General features: G+C 48.1%; 1 protein-coding gene across 5 annotated transcripts in view; it reads left to right on the top strand.

The window, feature by feature from the left end:
- Positions 1 to 23,709, top strand: part of PIGM (phosphatidylinositol glycan anchor biosynthesis class M) — a 78,873-nt gene that overhangs the window by 8,119 nt on the left and 47,045 nt on the right. For 3 of the 5 annotated variants that reach the window (XM_063922798.1, XM_063922797.1, XM_063922800.1), the window contains exon 2: positions 23,222 to 23,547. The exons of the other annotated variants lie outside the window; for them this stretch is intronic. In XM_063922798.1, the coding sequence (XP_063778868.1) occupies positions 23,350 to 23,547 (198 nt within the window). In that variant the 5' untranslated portion in view covers positions 23,222 to 23,349. The remainder of the gene's footprint in view (positions 1 to 23,221; positions 23,548 to 23,709) is intronic. 5 annotated transcript variants of the gene reach the window in all.

The raw sequence follows: 23,709 nt of genomic DNA, 5'->3' as shown, positions 1-23,709 counted from the left end.
AGCTGTGGACGCTCTAGTGACACCGTGGGTGTACCAGTCAGTTTATGTGTTCCCTCCTCTGCCTCTCATACCAAGGGTACTGAGAATAATAAGAAAACGAGGAGTAAGAACAATACTCGTGGTTCCGGATTGGCCAAGACGAGCGTGGTACCCGGAACTTCAAGAGATGATCTCAGATGACCCATGGCCTCTGCCGCTCAGACAGGACCTGCTGCAGCAGGGGCCCTGTCTGTTCCAAGACTTACCGCGGCTGCGTTTGACGGCATGGCGGTTGAACGCCGGATCCTGAAGGAAAAGGGCATTCCGGAGGAAGTCATTCCTACGCTGATTAAAGCCAGGAAAGATGTAACTGCAAAGCATTATCACCGCATATGGCGGAAATATGTTGCTTGGTGTGAGGCCAAAAAGGCCCCAACAGAGGAATTTCAACTAGGTCGATTTCTGCATTTCCTACAAGCAGGAGTGACTATGGGCCTGAAATTAGGCTCCATTAAGGTACAGATCTCGGCTCTGTCGATTTTCTTCCAGAAAGAACTAGCTTCACTACCTGAAGTTCAGACGTTTTGTGAAAGGAGTGCTGCATATTCAGCCCCCGTTTGTGCCTCCAGTGGCACCTTGGGATCTCAACGTGGTGTTGAGTTTCTTAAAATCACATTGGTTTGAGCCACTTAAAACCGTGGATCTAAAATATCTCACGTGGAAAGTGGTCATGTTATTGGCCTTGGCTTCAGCCAGGCGTGTGTCAGAATTGGCAGCTTTGTCATGTAAAAGCCCTTATCTGATTTTCCATATGGATAGGGCGGAATTGAGGACTCGTCCCCAGTTTCTCCCTAAGGTGGTATCAGCTTTTCACTTGAACCAACCTATTGTGGTGCCTGCGGCTACTAGGGACTTGGAGGATTCCAAGTTACTGGACGTAGTCAGGGCCTTGAAAATTTATGTTTCCAGGACGGCTAGAGTCAGGAAAACTGACTCGCTATTTATCCTGTATGCACCCAACAAACTGGGTGCTCCTGCTTCTAAGCAGACTATTGCTCGCTGGATTTGTAGCACAATTCAGCTGGCGCATTCTGCGGCTGGACTGCCGCATCCTAAATCAGTAAAAGCCCATTCCACAAGGAAGGTGGGCTCATCTTGGGCGGCTGCCCGAGGGGTCTCGGCTTTACAACTTTGCCGAGCTGCTACTTGGTCAGGGGCAAACACGTTTGCAAAATTCTACAAATTTGATACCCTGGCTGAGGAGGACCTTGAGTTCTCTCATTCGGTGCTGCAGAGTCATCCGCACTCTCCCGCCCGTTTGGGAGCTTTGGTATAATCCCCATGGTCCTTTCGGAGTTCCCAGCATCCACTAGGACGTCAGAGAAAATAAGATTTTACTCACCGGTAAATCTATTTCTCGTAGTCCGTAGTGGATGCTGGGCGCCCATCCCAAGTGCGGATTGTCTGCAATACTTGTACATAGTTATTGTTAACTAAAGGGTTATTGTTGAGCCATCTGTTGAGAGGCTCAGTTGTTTTCATACTGTTAAACTGGGTATAGTATCACGAGTTATACGGTGTGATTGGTGTGGCTGGTAGGAGTCTTACCCGGGATTCAAAATCCTTCCTTATTATGTCAGCTCGTCCGGGCACAGTGTCCTAACTGAGGCTTGGAGGAGGGTCATAGTGGGAGGAGCCAGTACACACCAGGTGACCTAAAAGCTTTCTTTAGTTGTGCCCAGTCTCCTGCGGAGCCGCTATTCCCCATGGTCCTTTCGGAGTTCCCAGCATCCACTACGGACTACGAGAAATAGATTTACCGGTGAGTAAAATCTTATTTTTTAATGTCACAGCTAAATCACTGAAACATCAACACTTTTGGCAACCCTTAGGCTATTACATCTTTTCACCTCATCCAACACTTTTTAGAACTGGAAATGTTGCCCATAGCAACCAATCAGATTCTATCTATTATCATCCAGAAGCAGTTAGATAAATGTTAAGTAGAATCTGATTGGTTGCTATGAGCAACATCACCAGTTCTAAAAATGTACGCCTTATATTGTAGTAATAAGTTCTATACATATTACATACACAGAGATACACCCGGCTGTTTAAAGTACTACACAAATGGGTAAGAGTAACAGACAAAAAAACACACGGTGAGATCCCTGCTAGTCAAAATCTCACAGATTTATCTCACCGTGTGTACACACCCTTAAGGTACAGACACACTGGGCGTTTTTACCCAGCGTGTATGCACAGGGATGATCGCTGACATCGCTGGGCTGAAAAACGCTAAGTGCATACAGAGTGCTTTTCCCCCCAGCCCAGCTATGTCAGCGGGGGTGAGTGGCTTTCCATAGCAGGACGCGATGGAAAGCCGCTCACCCCGCCGCTCATCTGCTGGTAATACCAGTAGATGAACGGCGGCCGCCAGCAAAGAAGCGGGAGCGCGCTTCAGCGCTCAGCGCTCATGGCTTGCTCATACACACTGGGCGGCTTTGAGCTGAAAGCAGCTCAACACACCAAAAGTGACCTGCTTTCAGCTCAAAATCGCCCAGTATGTATGGGCCTTTAGGCAGCATAAAATCATTAACCACTGCAGATTAAGTTGTCTTTCTAGAACCATTGGCGGCCCCTTAAAAATGATTTGCTGGGGGGGAGGCTATGTTATAAATTTTGCTATGGGGCCCACAGAGTTCTAGAGTACAGCTCTACCTGTAGATAAATAGATTGGAAGCTCCACTGGGGCAAGGACTGTTGTGCATGATGAAATATTGTCTGCAAAGAGCTGTATTGGGTTTGTAGAATATTACAGTTATATACACAGTTTATTTTTACAAAAAACACATTTGTTTATAATGCCACCTGCCACAGGTTTCTGTCTGTTACCCACATGATATTATTAATCACAGACATGCCATAGTGCATGGATGAAACTCTGCCAGGAACAGGGCAACAAAGCAGTTAGGATTTAATGATTCCATGCTGCATGAATGCATTTCCTCCAAGCAAAAGAGTGATCTGATGCACTGTAGTCCAGCCAAGCTACCCAGAGCAAGGCACTGGTAATCCCACCCCACACATACAGCACAACCTGCTTGTGCAGACGGGTCAGGCACTTATTCCTCCCAGGATGAGTTGGAGGTTTTCTCACTTGCTCATCTCATCCTGATGATCGTCTCACTCCTGCCTTAATAGGCCCTACACACATGCCGATATTCTGAAAGATATGAACGATCTCGTTCATAAATGAACGAGAACTCGTTCATATCTTTCAGTGTGGAGACTCCAGCGATGAACGATGCGCGGCCCCGCGCTCGTTCATCGCTGATCTCCCGTCGGCTGTGCATGCAGGCCAATATGGACGATCTCGTCCATATTTGCCTGCACTTCAATGCAGCCGGGTGACGGGGGGAGTGAAGAAACTTCACTCCCCCCGTCACTGCCCCCCCGCCGCCGGGTTGCTCGTCGGCCGTATCGGCCGTCGGGCACCTCGGCGGCGCATCGCCGAGTGTGTAGGGCCCCTAAAGTGGGCAGAGGCTCAGTGCAGATCATCTTTCCTTCACATTCCCTGTCGGCTGTGCATCTAGAGGTGTCTCTCAAATTGTATGAGGAAGGAAGAGCGTCACAGTCTCTCCTATCAGCATTCCCTAATGTAGGCCAGTTGGGTCCCTTAGAAACAACACACCATGCACACACTGTAGTTACCCCCCTGACTGCTGGGTAATGTGGTGACACTGGTGGTCATTCCGAGTTGTTCGCTAGCTGTTTTCGGTCGCTGCGCAGCGATCAGGCAAAAAAGCGGCACTTTTGCGCATGCGGTGCAATGCGCACGTGCGACGTACTATCACAACAGCCGATGCAGTTTTACACAAGGTCTAGCGAAGCATTTCAGTCACACTGCTGGCCGCAGAGTGATTGACATGAAGTGGGCGTTTCTGGGTGTCAACTGACCGTTTTCAGGGAGTGTTCGGAAAAACGCAGGCGTGCCAGGAAAAATGCAGGCGTGGCTGGCCGAACGCAGGGCGTGTTCATGAAGTCAAAACAGGAACTGAATAGTCTGAAGTGATTGCAAGCGCTGAGTAGGTCTGAAGCTACTCTAAAACTGCACAATATTATTTTTTAGCCGCTCTGTGATCCTTTCTCATACTGTACGTCCTAGAGGATGCTGGGAACTCCAAAAGGACCATGGGGTATAGACGGGATCCGCAGGAGACATGGGCACACTATAAGACTTTGAATGGGTGTGAACTGGCTCCTCCCTCTATGCCCCTCCTCCAGACTCCAGTTAGACTCTGTGCCCAGAAAGACTGGACACACACTAGGGGAGCTCTCCTGAGTTTCTCTGAAAATACTTTATATTAGGTTTTTATTTTCAGGGAGACCTGCTGGCTACAGGCTCCCTGCTTCGTGGGAGTGAGGGGAGAGAAGTCAGACCTACGTCTTCTGAGTTCAAGGGCTCTGCTTCTTAGGATACTGGACACCATTAGCTCCAGAGGGTCTGATCACTTGGTTCGCCTAGCTGCTCATTTCCGAAGCCACGCCGTCACCCCCCTCACAGAGCCAGAAGAAAGAAGCCGGGTGAGTATTAGAAGAACAGAAGACTTCAGTGACTGCAGAAGACATCAGAGTTTCTGAGGTACCGCACAGCGCGCCATTGCTCCCACACACAGGCGGCACTACACGGGTGCAGGGCGGGCGCCCTGGGCAGCAATTATACCTCATATAATATCCTGGCAAAGCAGTATACAGTGCATAGGCACTGTATACAGACCCCCGCTAGTAAAAAACTGTGGAAAATTAGCGGGGCTACAGCGCGCCGAGCAGGGAGCGTGGCTTAGCCCTCACAACTCTATACAGTGCCATTTTCTCCTCACAGAGACGCTGGCCCGCCAAAACGCTGTGAAAAAAACTAACATTGTAAAACGGAGGGGGGCACAGTTGCTTAGTGCACTATAGGCACTATATATATATATATATATATATATATATATATATATATGTATAAATGTGCATGTGGTTAATGAGTTGTAAAAAAGTTTCTGTGTTTTCCCTGTCAGGATTCTACCCATTATAGCGATGTAGTACTCGTGTGTCTACGTGTATGGGCTCTGTCACAAACAGCTATGGGATCCTTCTGTCGGCGTTGCCGACTCCTGCTGGTACTTGATTCAGTAGAGGAAGTGTCAGCATGTCGGTAGTTGTAAGCTTTTCTAAAGTAAACACTGTATGGGAAGACACAGTCGTATGTGGGTGACCCTGTCGGCACCAACTCTATTACTGGGTGTAAATTAACATGATAATGAAAAAAAAAAAACCCTATACCTGTATATGTACAGTATATATATGTTTGGTACGGATACCTTGAGCTGTAGATTTAGCACAGACGTGGTAGTATTTGTGGGTGAGTGATATTAACATTATGTATATATATTTCCCTCAGACCCCTCTGGGTCGCAAGTATGTTATTTTGCACGGTTACTACTCCCTGTTGTCGACGAATACTATGTTTTAGGTCGACCATAATGTTTCCTGGTTAGATCCACAACAATGGCATTCAGTACATGTTCATACACATTCAGAACACATTAATGTCACTAGGGACCCTGCTGTTCCTGACAAAATACATATACGTATGATGTATATATAGAATATGTGAGTATATGTGTATTTAAATATGTATATTCATATTACGATTTCTGTTGAATGCTGAAGTAAAGTTATTCCTTTTCATGTGCTGGTCACTCTGTTGATAAAGCTCTAGGTCAGCCGTGACGAGATGGTCTTAAATCTTCTCGAGGAGTACGAGTGTTTATTCTTTTCCCGCCGTGGATAGAATAAAGTGAAAGTCAACCCCTGGTCTGCACGGGGCCCTGTCACAAAGGATCGTATACAGGAAGCTAAGTGATATTTTAATTATGTGTTTTGATGATAATTGCATTACATGCGCATGGGGGAGTGCTTGTATTCACAAATGGTCGGTTACCTTGTTATCCGATTTAATTACCCTGGGGAAAGATGGAATATTCCTTACGTTGGGTCTTATCTAGAACATTGCAGCATGCTGCCGTGAGACTACAAGAGGTATGCACTGACTCCGAGAAATACTGGAGTAAGTATCTTCCCTATGAGGGTGTAACCTGGTTTGGGCATACCACTGGTAAGTCTACCGTCTTGAGCTGTGTTCCCTCACAACGGTTGGTGACGCTTTTTTTTGTGGGATGCAGTCATTTTGACCGGTTGGATACCGTTTTGTTTTCCCCTTCTTTGCAGGTAGAGGAAGGTGAAAAGGTAAGAGGTCTGCAGCCTTTTCAAGTTCGCAGAAGCAGATATCGTCCTCTGTTTCTACCACATCCACAGGTCGCTGAGTCTGTCTTGTTGGAGCCCACACCGGTGGGAACTCGTTTAATACTCTTCAGTCAGTCCTGGAATGGACTTGACACATTGAGTTAAGAATAAGGTCAAAAGGGGGACTTACTCGAGTTTTCCAGATGTTTCCCCTCACTGATTTTTTAAAATAGATCTTACCGATTCTCCTCTGGACGGGGAGGTAGTATGCGACGCCATACAAGGGTTGATTCAGGATCAGGACATTGTCCTGCTGTCCCTGTCACACAAAAAAAAGAAAAGGCTGTTATTCAAGCTTTTTCGTGCTTCTGAGCCGGACAGCTCGGTCGGAACAATCCCAAAAAGTTTTCTACTTAAGAAGTTGAACTACAAGATGAAATCTCTTAGGGCAGGGATCTTCAGCCTGTAAAAGAAGAAAGAGGTTTTAAATGCGGTTTCATACGTATTAAGCTTACCTGGGTTTGCTATTCAGGATGGTCATTGTCATTTCACCGGAGTGATGGCAGTATGATGGGTTTTCTTCAATAGTAAGAGCCATTATTATTCTGTAATGGGATGCTCTCCTGACTACGGCGAGGTCAAGAAACAAGAGGTACAAATCGTTGTTTCTCTCTGACAGTTCTTCAACACAGGAGATCGCTGTTGATCCCAACAACGCAGATGTAGGAGTTGGGAATAAGAGTAGATACTGACCTATTGAGAATTTGTTTTTTTCCTGTGGAAAGAGATTTGAGGATCCAGAGTCGGATCAGATTTGCAACAGTGGAAACCCATCAATACGTTCCGTTGATGAAGAAGATGGTTGCGTCCTACGAGGCCATTCGGTGAGCAGGTCAAATACCAGAGCGGTTTGCGGGACCAGTTGGACATGTGGTCCGGGTCTCACCTGCACATGCACCAGAAAATAATCCTGTTTTCTCTAACGTCCTAAGTGGATGCTGGGGACTCCGTAAGGACCATGGGGAATAGCGGCTCCGCAGGAGACTGGGCACATCTAAAGAAAGCTTTAGGACTATCTGGTGTGCACTGGCTCCTCCCCCTATGACCCTCCTCCAAGCCTCAGTTAGATCTCTGTGCCCGAACGAGAAGGGTGCACACTAGGGGCTCTCCTGAGCTTCTTAGTGAAAGTTTTAGATTAGGTTTTTTATTTTCAGTGAGACCTGCTGGCAACAGGCTCACTGCATCGAGGGACTAAGGGGAGAAGAAGCGAACTCACCTGCGTGCAGAGTGGATTGGGCTTCTTAGGCTACTGGACATTAGCTCCAGAGGGACGATCACAGGCCCAGCTTGGATGGGTCCCAGAGCCGCGCCGCCGGCCCCCTTACAGAGCCAGAAGGCAGAAGAGGTCCGGAAAATCGGCGGCAGAAGACGTCCTGTCTTCAACAAGGTAGCGCACAGCACTGCAGCTGTGCGCCATTGCTCTCAGCACACTTCACACTTCGGTCACTGAGGGTGCAGGGCGCTGGGGGGGGGGCGCCCTGAGACGCAATAAAAACACCTTGGATGGCAAAAAAATGCATCACATATAGCTCCTGGGCTATATGGATGCATTTAACCCCTGCCAGAATCCATAAAAAAGCAGGAGAAAAGTCCGCGAAAAAGGGGCGGAGCCTATCTCCTCAGCACACTGGCGCCATTTTCCCTCACAGCTCCGTTGGAGGGAAGCTCCCTGTCTCTCCCCTGCAGTCACTACACTACTGAAAGGGTTAAAAAAAGAGAGGGGGACACTAATTAGGCGCAGTATTAACTATACAGCAGCTATAAGGGGAAAAACACTTATATAAGGTTATCCCTGTATATATATAGCGCTCTGGTGTGTGCTGGCAAACTCTCCCTCTGTCTCCCCAAAGGGCTAGTGGGGTCCTGTCCTCTATCAGAGCATTCCCTGTGTGTGTGCTGTATGTTGGTACTTTTGTGTCGACATGTATGAGGAGAAAAATGATGTGGAGACGGAGCAGATTGCCTGTAATAGTGATGTCACCCCCTAGGGGGTCGACACCTGAGTGGATGAACTGTTGGAAGGAATTACGTGACAGTGTCAGCTCTGTATAAAAGACAGTGGTTGACATGAGACAGCCGGCTACTCAGCTTGTGCCTGTCCAGACATCTCATAGGCCGTCAGGGGCTCTAAAGCGCCCGTTACCTCAGATGGCAGATATAGACGCCGACACGGATACTGACTCCAGTGTCGACGGTGAAGAGACGAATGTGACTTCCAGTAGGGCCACACGTTACATGATTGAGGCAATGAAAAATGTTTTACACATTTCTGATAATACGAGTACCACCATAAAAGGGGTATTATGTTCGGTGAGGAAAAACTACCTGTAGTTTTCCTGAATCTGAGAAATTAAATGAGGTGTGTGATGATGCGTGGGTTTCCCCCGATAACAACGGATAATTTCTAAAATGTTATTGGCATTATATCCTTTCCCGCCAGAGGTTAGGGTGCGTTGGGAAACACCCCCTAGGGGGGATAAAGCGCTCACACGCTTGTAAGGGCTCTACCTTCGCCTGAGATGGCCGCCCTTAAGGATCCTGCTGATAGAAAGCAGGAGGGTATCCTAAAAGGTATTTACACACATACTGGTGTTATACTGCGACCAGCAATCGCCTCAGCCTGGATGTGCAGTGCTGGGTTGGCGTGGTCGGATTCCCTGACTGAAAATATTGATACCCTAGATAGGGACAGTATATTTTTGCCTATAGAGCATTTAAAAGATGCATTTTTATATATGCGTGATGCACAGCGGAATATTTGCCGACTGGCATCAAGTCTAAGCGCGTTGTCCATTTCTACCAGTAGAGGGTTATGGACACGTCAGTGGTCAGGTGATGCGTATTCCAAACGGCATTTGGAAGTATTGCTTTATTAAGGGAGGAGTTATTTGGGGTCGGTCTTTCAGACCTCGTGGCCACGGCAACAGCTGGGAATTCCACGTTTGTACCCCAGGTCGCCTCTCAACATGAGAAGACGCCGTATTATCAGGCGCAGTCTTTTCGTGGACAAGCGGGCAAAAGGTTCCTCATTTCTGCCCCGTGACAGAGGGAGAGGAAAAAGGCTGCAGAAATCAGCCAGTTCCCAGGAACAGAAACCCTCTCCCGCCTCTGCCAAGCCCTCAGTATACGCTGGGGCTTTACAAGCAGAATCAGGCACGGTGGGGGGCCCGTCTCAATGAATTTCAGCGCGCAGTGGGCTCACTCGCAAGTAGACCCCTGGATCCTTCAGGTGATATCTCAGGGGTACAAATTAGAATTCGAGACGTCTCCCCCTAGCCGTTTCCTAAAGTCGGCTTTACCGATGTCTCCTTCTGACAGGGAGACAGTTTTGGAAGCCATTCACAAGCTGTATTCCCAGCAGGTGATAATCAAGATACCCCTCCTGCAACAGGGAACGGGGTATTATTCCACACTGTTGTGGTACCGAAGCCGGACGGCTCGGTGAGACCGATTCTAAATCTAAAATCTTTGAACACTTACGTACAGAGGTTCAAATTCAAGATTGAGTCACTCAGAGCAGTGATTGCAAACCTGGAAGAAGGGGACTACATGATGTCTCGGGACATCAAGGATGCTTACCTTCATGTCAAAATTTACCCTTCTCACCAAGGGTACCTCAGGTTTATGGTACAGAACTGTCACTATCAGTTCAGACGCTGCCTTATGGATGGTACACGGCACCCCGGGTCTTTACCAAGGTAATGGCCGAAATGATGATATTCCTTCGAAGGAAGTGAATTTTAGTTATCCCTTCCTTGGACAATTCCCTGATAAGGGTAAAATCCAGGGAACAGTTGGAGGTCGGTGTAGCACTATCTCAGGTAGTGTTGCGGCAGCACGATTGGATTCTCAATATTCCAAAATCGCACCTGGTTCCGACGACGTGTCTTCTGTTCCTAGGGATGATCCTGGACACAGTCCAGAAAAAGGTGTTTCTCCCGGAGGAGAAAGCCAGGGAGTTATCCGAGCTAGTCAGGAACCTCCTAAAACCGAGCCAAGTCTCAGTGCATCAATGCACAAGGGTTCTGGGTAAAATGGTGGCTTCCTACGAAGCAATCCCATTCGGCAGATTCCACGCAAGAACTTTCCAGTGGGACCTGCTGGACAAATGGTCCGGATCGCATCTTCAGATGCATCAGCGGATAACCCTGTCACCAAGGACAAGGGTGTCCCTCCTGTGGTGGTTGCAGAGTGCTCATCTTCTAGAGGGCCGCAGATTAGGCATTCAGGACTGGGTCCTGGTGACCACTGATGCCAGCCTGCGAGGCTGGGGAGCAGTCACACAGGGAAGGAATATCCAGGGCTTATGGTCAAGCCTGGAGACATCACTTCACATAAATATCCTGAAGCTAAGGGACATTTACAATGCTCTAAGCTTAGCAAGACCTCTGCTTCAAGGTCAGCCGGTGTTGATCCAGTCGGACAACATCACGGCAGTCACCCACGTAAACAGACAGGGTGGCACAAGAAGCAGGAGGGCAATGGCAGAAGCTGCAAGGATTCTTCGCTGGGCGGAAAATCATGTGATAGCACTGTCAGCAGTATTCATTCCGGGAGTGGACAACTGGGAAGCAGACTTCCTCAGCACGACCTCCACCCGGGAGAGTGGGGACTTCACCCAGAAGTCTTCCACATGATTAAAAACTCGACAGGTATTGCGCCAGGTCCAGGGACCCTCGGGCAATAAGCTGTAGACGCTCTGGTAACACCGTGGGTGTACCAGTCAGGGTATGTGTTCCCTCCTCTGCCTCTCATACCCAAGGTACTGAGATTGATAAAATGGAGAGGAGTAAGCACTATATTCGTGGTTCCGGATTGGCCAAGAAGGACTTGGTAACCGGAACTTCAAGAGATGCTCACGGAGGATCCGTGGCCTCTACCTCTAAGAAGGGACCTGCTCCAGCAAGGACCCTGTCTGTTCCAAGACTTACCGCGGCTGCGTTTGACGGCATGGCGGTTGAACGCCGGATCCTGAAGGAAAAAAGGCATTCCGGAGGAAGTCATCCCTATCCTGATCAAAGCCAGGAAGGATGTAACCGCAAAAACATTATCACCGCAATTGGCGAAAATATGTTGCGTGGTGCGAGGCCAGTAAGGCCCGACGGAGGAAATTCAACTGGGTCGATTCCTACATTTCCTGCAAACAGGAGTGTCTATGGGCCTGAAATTGGGGTCCATTAAGGTTCAAATTTCAGCCCTGTCAATTTTCTTCCAAAAAGAACTAGCTTCAGTCCCTGAAGTTCAGACGTTTGTAAAAGGGGTACTGCATATACAGCCTCCTTTTGTGCCTCCAGTGACACTTTGGGATCTCAATGTAGTTTTGGGTTCCAAAAGTCACATTGGTTTGAACCACTTAAATCTGTGGAGTTAAAATATCTCACATGGAAAGTGGTCATGCTGTTGGCCCTGGCCTGGGCCAGGCGCGTGTCAGAATTGGCGGCTTTATCCTGAAAAAGCCCTTATCTGATTTTCCATTCGGACAGGGCGGAATTGAGGACTCGTCCTCAGTTTCTCCCCAAGGTGGTTTCAGCGTCTCACCTGAACCAACCTATTGGTGGTGCCTGCGGCTACTAGGGACTTGGAGGCCTCCAAGTTGCTAGACGTTGTCAGTGCCCTGAAAATATATGTTTCCAGGACGGCTGGAGTCAGGAAATCTGACTCGCTGTTTATCCTGTGTGCACCCAACAAGCTGGGTGCTCCTGCTTCTAAGCAGACTATTGCTCGTTGGATTTGTAGTACAATTCAGCTTGCACATTCTGTGGCAGGCCTGCCTCAGCCAAAAATCTGTAAATGCCCACTCCACAAGGAAGGTGGGCTCATCTTGGGCGGCTGCCCGAGGGGTCTCGGCTTTACAACTTTGCCGAGCAGCTACTTGGTCAGGAGCAAATACGTTTGTAAAATTCTACAAAATTGATATCCTGGCTGAGGAGGACCTGAAGTTCTCTCATTGGTGCTGCAGAGTCATCCGCACTCTCCCGCCCGTTTGGGAGCTTTGGTATAATCCCCATGGTCCTTACGGAGTCCCCAGCATCCACTTAGGACATTAGAGAAAATAAGAATTTACTTACCGATAATTCTATTTCTCATAGTTCGTAGTGGATGCTGGGCGCCCATCCCAAGTGCGGATTGTCTGCAATACTTGTACATAGTTATTGTTACAAAAATCGGGTTATTATTGTTGTGAGCCATCTTTCAGAGGCTCCTCTGTTATCATGCTGTTAACTGGGTTCAGATCACAGGTTATACGGTGTGATTGGTGTGGCTGGTATGAGTCTTACCCGGGATTCAAAATCCTTCCTTATTGTGTACGCTCGTCCGGGCACAGTATCCTAACTGAGGCTTGGAGGAGGGTCATAGGGGGAGGAGCCAGTGCACACCAGATAGTCCTAAAGCTTTCTTTAGATGTGCCCAGTCTCCTGCGGAGCCGCTATTCCCCATGGTCCTTACGGAGTCCCCAGCATCCACTACGGACTATGAGAAATAGAATTATCGGTAAGTAAATTCTTATTTTCCAGTATATCTCTCTTGTGGTGGCTTCACAGTTCTCACCTCCTAGAGGGACGAAGGTTCGGGACCCAGGATTAGATCCTGGTGTCCATGGATACAAGTCTCCGAGACTGGGGAGCAGTTTTTCCAGGGGAAAAGGTCAAGCCGGGAAGCTTGTCTGCAATAAGCACTCTGGAATTAAGGGCTATTTACAACAGAACATCTTCTTTGCGATCTGCCCGTCTTAATTCTGTCGGATGACTTAACAACGGTGGCGTAAGTAAGCCACTAGGGCGGAGCGAGGAGAAAAGCGGCAATGGCAGGAGCAGAAAAAGTTTTCCGCTGGGCGGAAAGGCATGTAAACACTTTATTAGCTTTATTAGTTCCGGGTAATAGTCAACGGAGAAATAGACTTCCTCAGCAGACACGATCATCATCCAGGAGCGTGGGGTCTTCATCTAGAAGTTTCCACAGAAGTGACAAGTCTTTGGGGAATTCCTCAATTAGACATGATGGCGTCTCGCCTCAGCAAGACACCTCAAGGATATTGTTCCAGGTCAAAAGACACTCAAGCAATTGTTGGGGACGCCCTTGTGACACCGTGGGTGTTTCAGTCGGTCTATGTGTTCCCTCCACTTTCACTCTTTCCGAAGGTGATAACCATAAGAAGAACAAAGGTGCAGGTGATCCTCATTGTTCCGGTTTAGCCATGGTGGGCTTGGTATCCAGTTTCTTCAAGACTTGCTCTTGAAAGATTCCTGGCCACTTCCTCTACGAGAGGACCTGTTACAGCAAGGACCGGTCGTGTATCAAGACTTTCCGCGGCTGCGTTGATGGCATGGCGGTTGAACGTCATATCCTAGCCCGAAAGGGTATTTCCGGTAAAGTCATTCCCACATTGCTTCAGGCTACAAAAGGCGTAACGGCGAAGCTTTAAGGAAGTATGTGTGAATCCAGGAAGGCTCCTACGGAAGAATTTCAGCTGGGTCGTTTTTCTCCTTTTTTTGCAAGCAGGTGTGGATGCGGGCCTAAAGTTAGGCTTCATTAAAGTGCAGATTTCGGCCTTATCAATTTTCTTTCAATAGGAATTGGCCACCCTTCAAGAAGTTCAGACCTTCGTGAAAGGAGTGCTGCAAGTACAACCTACATTTGTGCTCCCAGTGGCACCATGGGTCCTTAGCGTGGTGTTGCAGTTTCTTATGTCACACTGGTTGGAACCTTTCCGAAAGGTTGAGTTAACATTTCTCACTTGGAAAGTGATCATGCTATTGGCCTTGGCGTCCACAAGGCGGGGGTCGGAATTGGCGGCTTTGTCTCGCAAGAGCCCCTATTTCTCTATCGTCCTAGTGGATGCTGGGGTTCCTGAAAGGACCATGGGGAATAGCGGCTCCGCAGGAGACAGGGCACAAAAGTAAAGCTTTCCGATCAGGTGGTGTGCACTGGCTCCTCCCCCTATGACCCTCCTCCAAGCCAGTTAGATTTTTGTGCCCGGCCGAGAAGGGTGCAATCTAGGTGGCTCTCCTAAAGAGCTGCTTAGAGAAAGTTTAGCTTAGGTTTTTTATTTTACAGTGAGTCCTGCTGGCAACAGGATCACTGCAACGAGGGACTTAGGGGAGAAGAAGTGAACTCACCTGCGTGCAGGATGGATTGGCTTCTTGGCTACTGGACATCAGCTCCAGAGGGACGATCACAGGTACAGCCTGGATGGTCACCGGAGCCTCGCCGCCGGCCCCCTTGCAGATGCTGAAACATGAAGAGGTCCAGAATCGGCGGCAGAAGACTCCTCAGTCTTCTAAAGGTAGCGCACAGCACTGCAGCTGTGCGCCATTTTCCTCTCAGCACACTTCACACGGCAGTCACTGAGGGTGCAGGGCGCTGGGAGGGGAGCGCCCTGGGAGGCAAATGAAAACCTATTTGGCTAAAAAATACCTCACATATAGCCTCCGGGGCTATATGGAGATATTTAACCCCTGCCAGAATACACTAAAGAGCGGGAGACGAGCCCGCCGGAAAAGGGGCGGGGCCTATCTCCTCAGCACACAGCGCCATTTTTCCTTACACAGCTCCGCTGGTCAGGACGGCTCCCAGGTCTCTCCCCTGCACTGCACTACAGAAACAGGGTAAAACAAGAGAGGGGGTGCAAAATAGTGGCAAAAATTATATTATAAAAGCAGCTATACAGGGAGCACTTATTATAAGGCTATCCCTGTCATATATAGCGCTTTTGGTGTGTGCTGGCAAACTCTCCCTCTGTCTCCCCAAAGGGCTAGTGGGGTCCTGTCTTCGTTAAGAGCATTCCCTGTGTGTCTGCTGTGTGTCGGTACGTGTGTGTCGACATGTATGAGGACGATATTGGTGTGGAGGCGGAGCAATTGCCAAATATGGGGATGTCACCTCCTAGGGGGTCGACACCAGAATGGATGCCTTTATTTATGGAATTACGGGATAGTGTCAACACGCTAAAGCAGTCGTTTGTCGACATGAGACGGCCGGACAATCAGTTAGTGCCTGTCCAGGCGCCTCAAACACCGTCAGGGGCTGTAAAACGCCCTTTGCCTCAGTCGGTCGACACAGACCCAGACACAGGCACTGATTCCAGTGGCGACGGTGACGAATCAACCGTATTTTCCAGTAGGGCCACACGTTATATGATTTTGGCAATGAAGGAGGCGTTACATTTAGCTGATACTACTGGTACCACTAAACAGGGTATTATGTGGGGTGTGAAAAAACTACCTATAGTTTTTCCTGAATCAGAAGAACTAAATGATGTATGTGATGAAGCGTGGGTTGCCCCCGATAAAAAGATGCTAATTTCAAAGAAGTTATTAGCTTTATACCCTTTCCCGTCAGAGGTTAGGGCGCGCTGGGAAACACCTCCTAGGGTGGATAAGGCGCTCACACGCTTATCTAAACAAGTGGCGTTACCCTCTCCTGAGACGGCCGCACTTAAAGATCCAACAGATAGGAGGATGGAAAATATCCAAAAAAGTATATACACACATACAGGTGTTATACTACGACCAGCTATAGCGTCAGCCTGGATGTGCAGTGCTGGAGTAGTTTGGTCAGAGTCCCTGATTGAAAATATTGATACCCTGGATAGGGACAATGTTTTACTGTCTTTAGAGCAAATAAAGGATGCATTTCTTTATATGCGTGATGCACAGAGGGATATCTGCACACTGGCATCACGGGTAAGTGCTATGTCCATTTCGGCCAGAAGAAGTTTATGGACGCGACAGTGGTCAGGCGATGCGGACTCAAAACGGCATATGGAAGTTTTGCCGTATAAAGGGGAGGAGTTATTTGGAGTCGGTCTATCAGATTTGGTGGCCACGGCTACAGCCGGGAAATCCACCTTTTTACCTCAAGCTACTCCCCAACAGAAAAAGACTCCGACTTTTCAACCGCAGTCCTTTCGTTCCTTTAAAAACAAGAGAGCAAAGGGATATTCATATCTGCCACGAGGCAGAGGAAGGGGGAAGAGACACCAACAGGCAGCTCCTTCCCAGGAACAGAAGCCCTCCCCCGCTTCTACAAAAGCCTCAGCATGACGCTGGGGCTTCTCAAGCGGACTCGGGGGCGGTGGGCGGTCGTCTCAAGCATTTCAGCGCGCAGTGGGCTCACTCGCAGGTAGATCCCTGGATCCTGCAGATAATATCTCAGGGGTACAGGTTGGAACTAGAGACAGATCCGCCTCGCCGTTTCCTGAAGTCTGCTTTACCAACGTCCCCCTCCGAAAGGGAGACGGTTTTGGAAGCCATTCACAAGCTGTACTCTCAGCAGGTGATAGTCAAGGTACCTCTTCTACAACAGGGAAAGGGGTATTATTCCACTCTATTTGTGGTACCGAAGCCGGACGGCTCGGTAAGACCTATTCTAAATCTGAAGTCCTTGAACCTGTACATAAAGAAGTTCAAGTTCAAAATGGAGTCACTCAGAGCAGTGATAGCGAACCTGGAAGAAGGGGACTTTATGGTGTCCTTGGACATCAAGGATGCGTACCTCCACGTTCCAATTTACCCCTCACACCAGGGGTACCTCAGGTTCGTTGTACAAAACTGTCACTATCAGTTTCAGACGCTGCCGTTCGGTTTGTCCACGGCACCTCGGGTCTTTACAAAGGTAATGGCCGAGATGTTGATTCTTCTTCGAAGAAAAGGCGTATTAATTATCCCATACTTGGACGATCTCCTAATAAGGGCAAGGTCCAGAGAACAGCTAGAGAGGGGATTAGCACTGTCTCAAGAAGTGCTAAAACAACACGGCTGGATTCTGAATATTCCAAAATCCCAGTTAATGCCGACAACTCGTCTGCTGTTCCTAGGGATGATTCTGGACACGGTTCAGAAAAAGGTTTTTCTCCCGGAGGAAAAAGCCAAGGAGTTGTCCGAGCTTGTCAGGAACCTCCTAAAACCAGGAAAGGTGTCTGTACATCAATGCACAAGAGTCCTGGGAAAAATGGTGGCTTCTTACGAAGCAATTCCATTCGGCAGATTCCATGCACGAATTTTCCAGAGGGATCTGTTAGACAAATGGTCAGGGTCGCATCTTCAGATGCACCAGCGGATAACCCTGTCTCCAAGGACAAGGGTATCTCTTCTGTGGTGGTTGCAGAGTGCTCATCTATTGGAGGGCCGCAGATTCGGCATACAGGATTGGATCCTGGTGACCACGGATGCCAGCCTGCGAGGCTGGGGAGCAGTCACACAAGGAAGAAATTTCCAGGGCTTGTGGTCAAGCCTGGAGACATCACTTCACATAAATATCCTGGAGCTAAGGGCCATTTACAATGCTCTAAGCCTAACAAGACCTCTGCTTCAAGGTCAGCCGGTGCTGATCCAGTCAGACAACATCACGGCAGTCGCCCACGTAAACAGACAGGGCGGCACAAGAAGCAGGAGGGCAATGGCAGAAGCTGCAAGGATTCTTCGCTGGGCGGAAAATCATGTGATAGCACTGTCAGCAGTGTTCATTCCGGGAGTGGACAACTGGGAAGCAGACTTCCTCAGCAGGCACGACCTCCACCCGGGAGAGTGGGGACTTCATCCAGAAGTCTTCCACATGATTGTGAACCGTTGGGAAAAACCAAAGGTGGACATGATGGCGTCACGCCTCAACAAAAAACTAGACAGGTATTGCGCCAGGTCAAGGGACCCTCAGGCAATAGCTGTGGACGCTCTGGTAACACCGTGGGTGTACCAGTCAGTGTATGTGTTCCCTCCTCTGCCTCTCATACCCAAGGTACTGAGAATTATAAGACGGAGAGGAGTAAGAACTATACTCGTGGCTCCGGATTGGCCAAGAAGGACTTGGTACCCGGAACTTCAAGAGATGCTCACAGAGGACCCGTGGCCTCTACCTCTAAGAAGGGACCTGCTCCAGCAAGGACCCTGTCTGTTCCAAGACTTACCGCGGCTGCATTTTACGGCATGGCGGTTGAACGCCGGATCCTGAAGGAAAAATGCATTCCGGATGAAGTCATCCCTACCCTGATCAAAGCCAGGAAGGATGTAACCGCAAAGCATTATCACCGTATTTGGCGTAAATATGTTGCGTGGTGCGAGGCCAGGAAGGCCCCTACAGAGGAATTTCAACTGGGTCGATTCCTGCATTTCCTGCAAACAGGAGTGTCTATGGGCCTAAAATTGGGGTCCATTAAGGTTCAAATTTCGGCCCTGTCGATTTTCTTCCAGAAAGAACTGGCTTCAGTTCCTGAAGTTCAGACGTTTGTCAAGGGGGTGCTGCATATACAGCCTCCTTTTGTGCCTCCAGTGGCACCTTGGGATCTCAATGTAGTTTTGGGGTTCCTAAAATCACATTGGTTTGAACCACTCACCACTGTGGACTTAAAATATCTCACATGGAAAGTGGTAATGCTGTTGGCCCTGGCTTCGGCCAGGCGTGTGTCAGAATTAGCGGCTTTATCCTATAAAAGCCCTTACCTGATTTTTCATACGGACAGGGCAGAATTGAGGACTCGTCCTCAATTTCTCCCTAAGGTGGTTTCAGTGTTTCACCTGAACCAGCCTATTGTGGTACCTGCGGCTACTAGGGACTTGGAGGACTCCAAGTTGCTAGACGTAGTCAGGGCCCTGAAAATATATGTTTCCAGGACGGCTGGAGTCAGAAAATCTGACTCGCTGTTTATCCTGTATGCACCCAACAAGCTGGGTGCTCCTGCTTCTAAGCAGACTATTGCTCGTTGGATTTGTAGTACAATTCAGCTTGCACATTCTGTGGCAGGCCTGCCACAGCCAAAATCTGTAAAAGCCCATTCCACAAGGAAGGTGGGCTCATCTTGGGCGGCTGCCCGAGGGGTCTCGGCATTACAACTTTGCCGAGCAGCTACTTGGTCAGGGGCAAACACGTTTGCTAAATTCTACAAATTTGATACCCTGGCTGAGGAGGACCTGGAGTTCTCTCATTCGGTGCTGCAGAGTGATCCGCACTCTCCCGCCCGTTTGGGAGCTTTGGTATAATCCCCATGGTCCTTACGGAGTTCCCAGCATCCACTAGGACGTCAGAGAAAATAAGAATTTACTTACCGATAATTCTATCTCTCGTAGTCCATAGTGGATGCTGGGCGCCCATCCCAAGTGCGGATTGTCTGCAATACTTGTACATAGTTATTGTTAACTAAATCGGGTTATTGTTGTTGTGAGCCATCTTTCCAGAGGCTCCTCTGTTATCATGCTGTTAACTGGATTCAGATCACAGGTTGTACGGTGTGATTGGTGTGGCTGGTATGAGTCTTACCCGGGATTCATGAATCCTTCCTTATTGTGTACGCTCGTCCGGGCACAGTATCCTAACTGAGGCTTGGAGGAGGGTCATAGGGGGAGGAGCCAGTGCACACCAGGTAGTCCTAAAGCTTTACTTTTGTGCCCAGTCTCCTGCGGAGCCGCTATCCCCCATGGTCCTTACGGAGTTCCCAGCATCCACTACGGACTACGAGAAATAGAATTATCGGTAAGTAAATTCTTATTTTTTATTCTTTTTTAGTGGAGGGGGGTTTCTGGGTGCTCGGAAACCCCCTCTGGGTGCGCCACTGTAAAGGGTTAATCTCTGGAGAGTCGGGTTATACTGCAGAGTGTAATCACCAGGGAGTCAGGCTGAACTACAGAATGGAATTGCAGGAGAAAGTCTGTAGTGAAGCTTGCAGGCTGGAATTACTGATGACAATGAAAGCACTGACGATCTTCTGGGTGTGGATACAGGATCTGTATACCCACAGATCATCAGGGATTGGTGGGCAATTAGGCCCCAGCACTGTCAGCACTGCGGGTAGGAGGAACAATGTCATGTGACTGAAGTCCAACATGGCTGCGCCCATGAACACACACAGAAGGGGAATAAACTACTATAGGAAAGGTGTAACAATGGCGATGAAGGCCGCAGTAGCAAAATCACATATACCCAGCGGCGCGCGGCGGTCAGAGAGATAGGAGCGGCAGCAGAGGTCCATGGAGGACGTGCATCCAGAAGGGAAAATGGTGTCTCAGTACCCGGATCGTGACACTGGTTCAAGTTCTTTAATTGAGCGGACAAGTTATCTGCCCATGGCGGGTTAGCTTCGGGGACCACATACGGTTGAACCAGCATAGGAGGTCCCATAGGGGGCGTTAGTTTAGTAACTAGCGTATTCAGAAGTGTGGAGAAAGTAGCCCATGGCGGGTTATTATGGACCCCCGTTGCCACAGTCCTACTGGGGGGCAAGGAGCCCCCAGAACCAGAGCCCTCAGCTGCCATATTCTCCTCATAGGAATCTGTGGCATCAGTAACACCGGTAGTGTGTTCAGCCCCAGAACCGTTACCCTCGGAAGCAGACATGATATAACTTGCAATATCAGGTAACACCGTACAATTGTCAGCAGCACAATACCTCTAGCCGAAACCTCTGTGCAGTGTAATCAGCACAAGCAGGGATACAGGAAAATACAATTAGAGTATATCTTGTGAATATCCTATATTACAGTATTATAAACCTGACTCACCAAGCCCCCTCAGGTTATAGAATATAGGGATAGCAAGTTGAGTGAGAGACACAAAATGAAAATCACCCAGCATGGTAATGCACACACATATAGTCACAGTTGTACAATGCAGAGGTTATTACAAACAATAATACTGCACTGGACTAGCTTATATATAGCTATATAGTCAATAGATATAACACTGCACAGTAAGAACTGGATGTATATCACAGGGTACTTGTACCAGAGAACCCTGACTAAATGCACTTTTTCTTAACTATCACTGTCTAAATGACATGTAGAATACTTAAGTGTCTTGTAAAGTCACAGCGCTGACTATCAGGTGGCTTTACAGAGGAGGATTTGCCCAAGCAGTCCCAGGAATAGTGTAGCTGAGAGAAATGGCGCCCAAACACTGAATGCTGCACATTCAACCTCCTTTTGTTCCACCGACAGCTCCCTGGGACTTAGAATTAGTTCTCAGGGCACTGCAAGTTGCCCCATTTGAACCACTGAATCATGTGGATCTCAAATGGTTGACGGCTAAAGTGCTTTTTCTTCTGGCAATTGCTTCAGCTAGAAGAGTATCAGATTTAGGGGCATTCTTGTGTCACCCTCGTTTTCTAGTAATTCATCCAGATAGAGCAGATCTTCAAACTAAATCTTGATATCTTCCTAAGGTGGTCCATCTTAATGAAGAAATAGTAGCTTTTCAGGGACCGGACCTCTCTGCGGGAGGTGCAGCATTGGATGTAGTTTGTGCACTAAGAATCTACGTGGATCGTACCAGTGCCATCAGAAGGACCGACACTCTCTTTGTCCTCTACGGATTTTACAAGAGAGGATGGCCTGCCAATAAGCAAACACTGGCGAGATGTCTTCCGATGAGATGACTATCTCAGAAGCATACTCCCAAGATGATCCCCCGATTCCGGATAATGTCTCTGCCCACTCTACTCGTAAAGTAGGTCCTTTATGGGCAGCCCACCGTGTTGCTTCAGCTGAACAAATCTGTAAGGCAGCCACATGGTCATCGATTAACACATTAATTAGATATTATGTCTTTGACTCATTTGCCTCTCAGGATGCTGCACATGGGCAAAGGATTCTCCTGTCCAATCAGAAATGCTCCCTGAGTGCTTTGGGACGTGTCAAAGTAGATCCTGTGGGTCACTGTGGACCCTGATGGAGAAAGCAGTGGTTATGGTAGACTTACCGTCGATAACCCTGTTTCTCTGAAGTCCACAGTGTCCACAGGAATCCCACCCTGGTGCACCTGATATATATAACCCACCCAAATCTAACACTCTCTGCACATGTTATATCTGAGCTCCCTGCAGTGCACATGGGGGGTCATTCCGAGTTGTTCGCTCGCAAGCTGCTTTTAGCAGCTTTGCACACGCTAAGCCGCCGCCTACTGGGAGTGAATCTTAGCTTCTTAAAATTGCGATCGAAAGATTCGCAATATTGCGATAAGACATCTCTGTGCAGTTTCTGAGTAACTCGAGACTTACTCGGCATCTGCGATCAGTTCAGTGCTTGTCGTTCCTGGTTTGACGTCACAAACACACCCAGCGTTCGGCCAGACACTCCTCCGTTTCTCCAGCCACTCCCGCGTTTTTCCCAGAAACGGTAGCGTTTTTTCACACACACCCATAAAACGGCCAGTTTCCGCCCAGAAACACCCACTTCCTGTCAATCACATTACGATGACCAGAACGAGGAAAAAACCGTGAGTAAAATTCCTAACTGCATAGCTAATTTACTTGGCGCAGTCGCAGTGCGGACATTGCGCATGTGCACTAAGCGGAAAATCGCTGCGATGCGAAGAAATTTACCGAGCGAACAACTCGGAATGACCCCCATGGTTTTGCCCATTAGCTAACAAATTTGCTGCTGCGATCAGATCTGAATTAGACCCATGGTCGCATCTGATGCGATCTGTCAGAAAGCCCACTGTGTGGCTGCAGGAAGAGAATATTCCTGCAGTAGCAGCTCTCAGAGGGACCTCCAGTCCCTCTGCTTCCTGGTACCCCATCCCTCCATCACTGCTAATTCGTCAGCCCAGCAGCACCCCCAACCCAACAGCTGCAGGCATTAGCAGCCGCTGGGTAAATGTACTGTAAAAAAAAAAAAAAGGGAAACCTCACCTTCCCTGTGGAGCCCTGGTCGCAATGTCCTGACCATCGATGACCGTCAATTTATAAAAAATAAAAACAATTTTAAAAAAAATCATATTTTTTGTTGTTTAAATAAGCTTGGATATATTTTAAATAAATGTTTTAACCTAATTTAATCATTAAAAAGGAAGACAATTTGTGAGTGTTTTTTTGGAAAAAAATATTAGTTAAGTGGTTAAAGTGTAAATTTGTTTGAAAAACAATCTAACTACATGTTCATATATTTTGTTTTCTTTTAAATAGAATTTAATGAATGCACCATAATGACTAACTCCTTAAACCCACACTAACGGTCAAATCCTGTTTGTGCAATCTAATGCATGTCTTGTGGCGTGTACGTCTACTACATTTGACAAGAGCAAGAAAGAGCAATGAAGATGGAGAAGATTGCAGCATTTTGGAAGAGGCTTCAGACATTTTTATTTAAGAATCAGTGTATGTTTCTGCTTGCATTTTTTGCAAGGATAGTACTTATACTTTATGGAGTCTACCAAGACCGCACAATGTTGGTGAAATACACAGACATCGATTACCAGGTCTTTACAGATGCTGCTGAATATATCACACAGGTAAGGACAGGCTCCCGTTTCATATTCTAATCTCTTGGGACTAAGGGGTCTATTTACTAAGCCTTGAATGGAGATAAAGTCGCTGGAGATAAAGTACCAGCCAATCGGCTTCTATCTATCATTTTTCAAATCCAGCCTGTGACATGTAACAAATTTCAGTCA

This window comes from Pseudophryne corroboree, chromosome 5 (genome assembly GCF_028390025.1).
Source record: "Pseudophryne corroboree isolate aPseCor3 chromosome 5, aPseCor3.hap2, whole genome shotgun sequence".
Lineage (NCBI taxonomy): Eukaryota > Metazoa > Chordata > Amphibia > Anura > Myobatrachidae > Pseudophryne > Pseudophryne corroboree.
The sequence above is the reverse complement of the archived record's forward strand: the minus strand, read 5'-3'. Positions and strand labels throughout refer to the sequence as shown.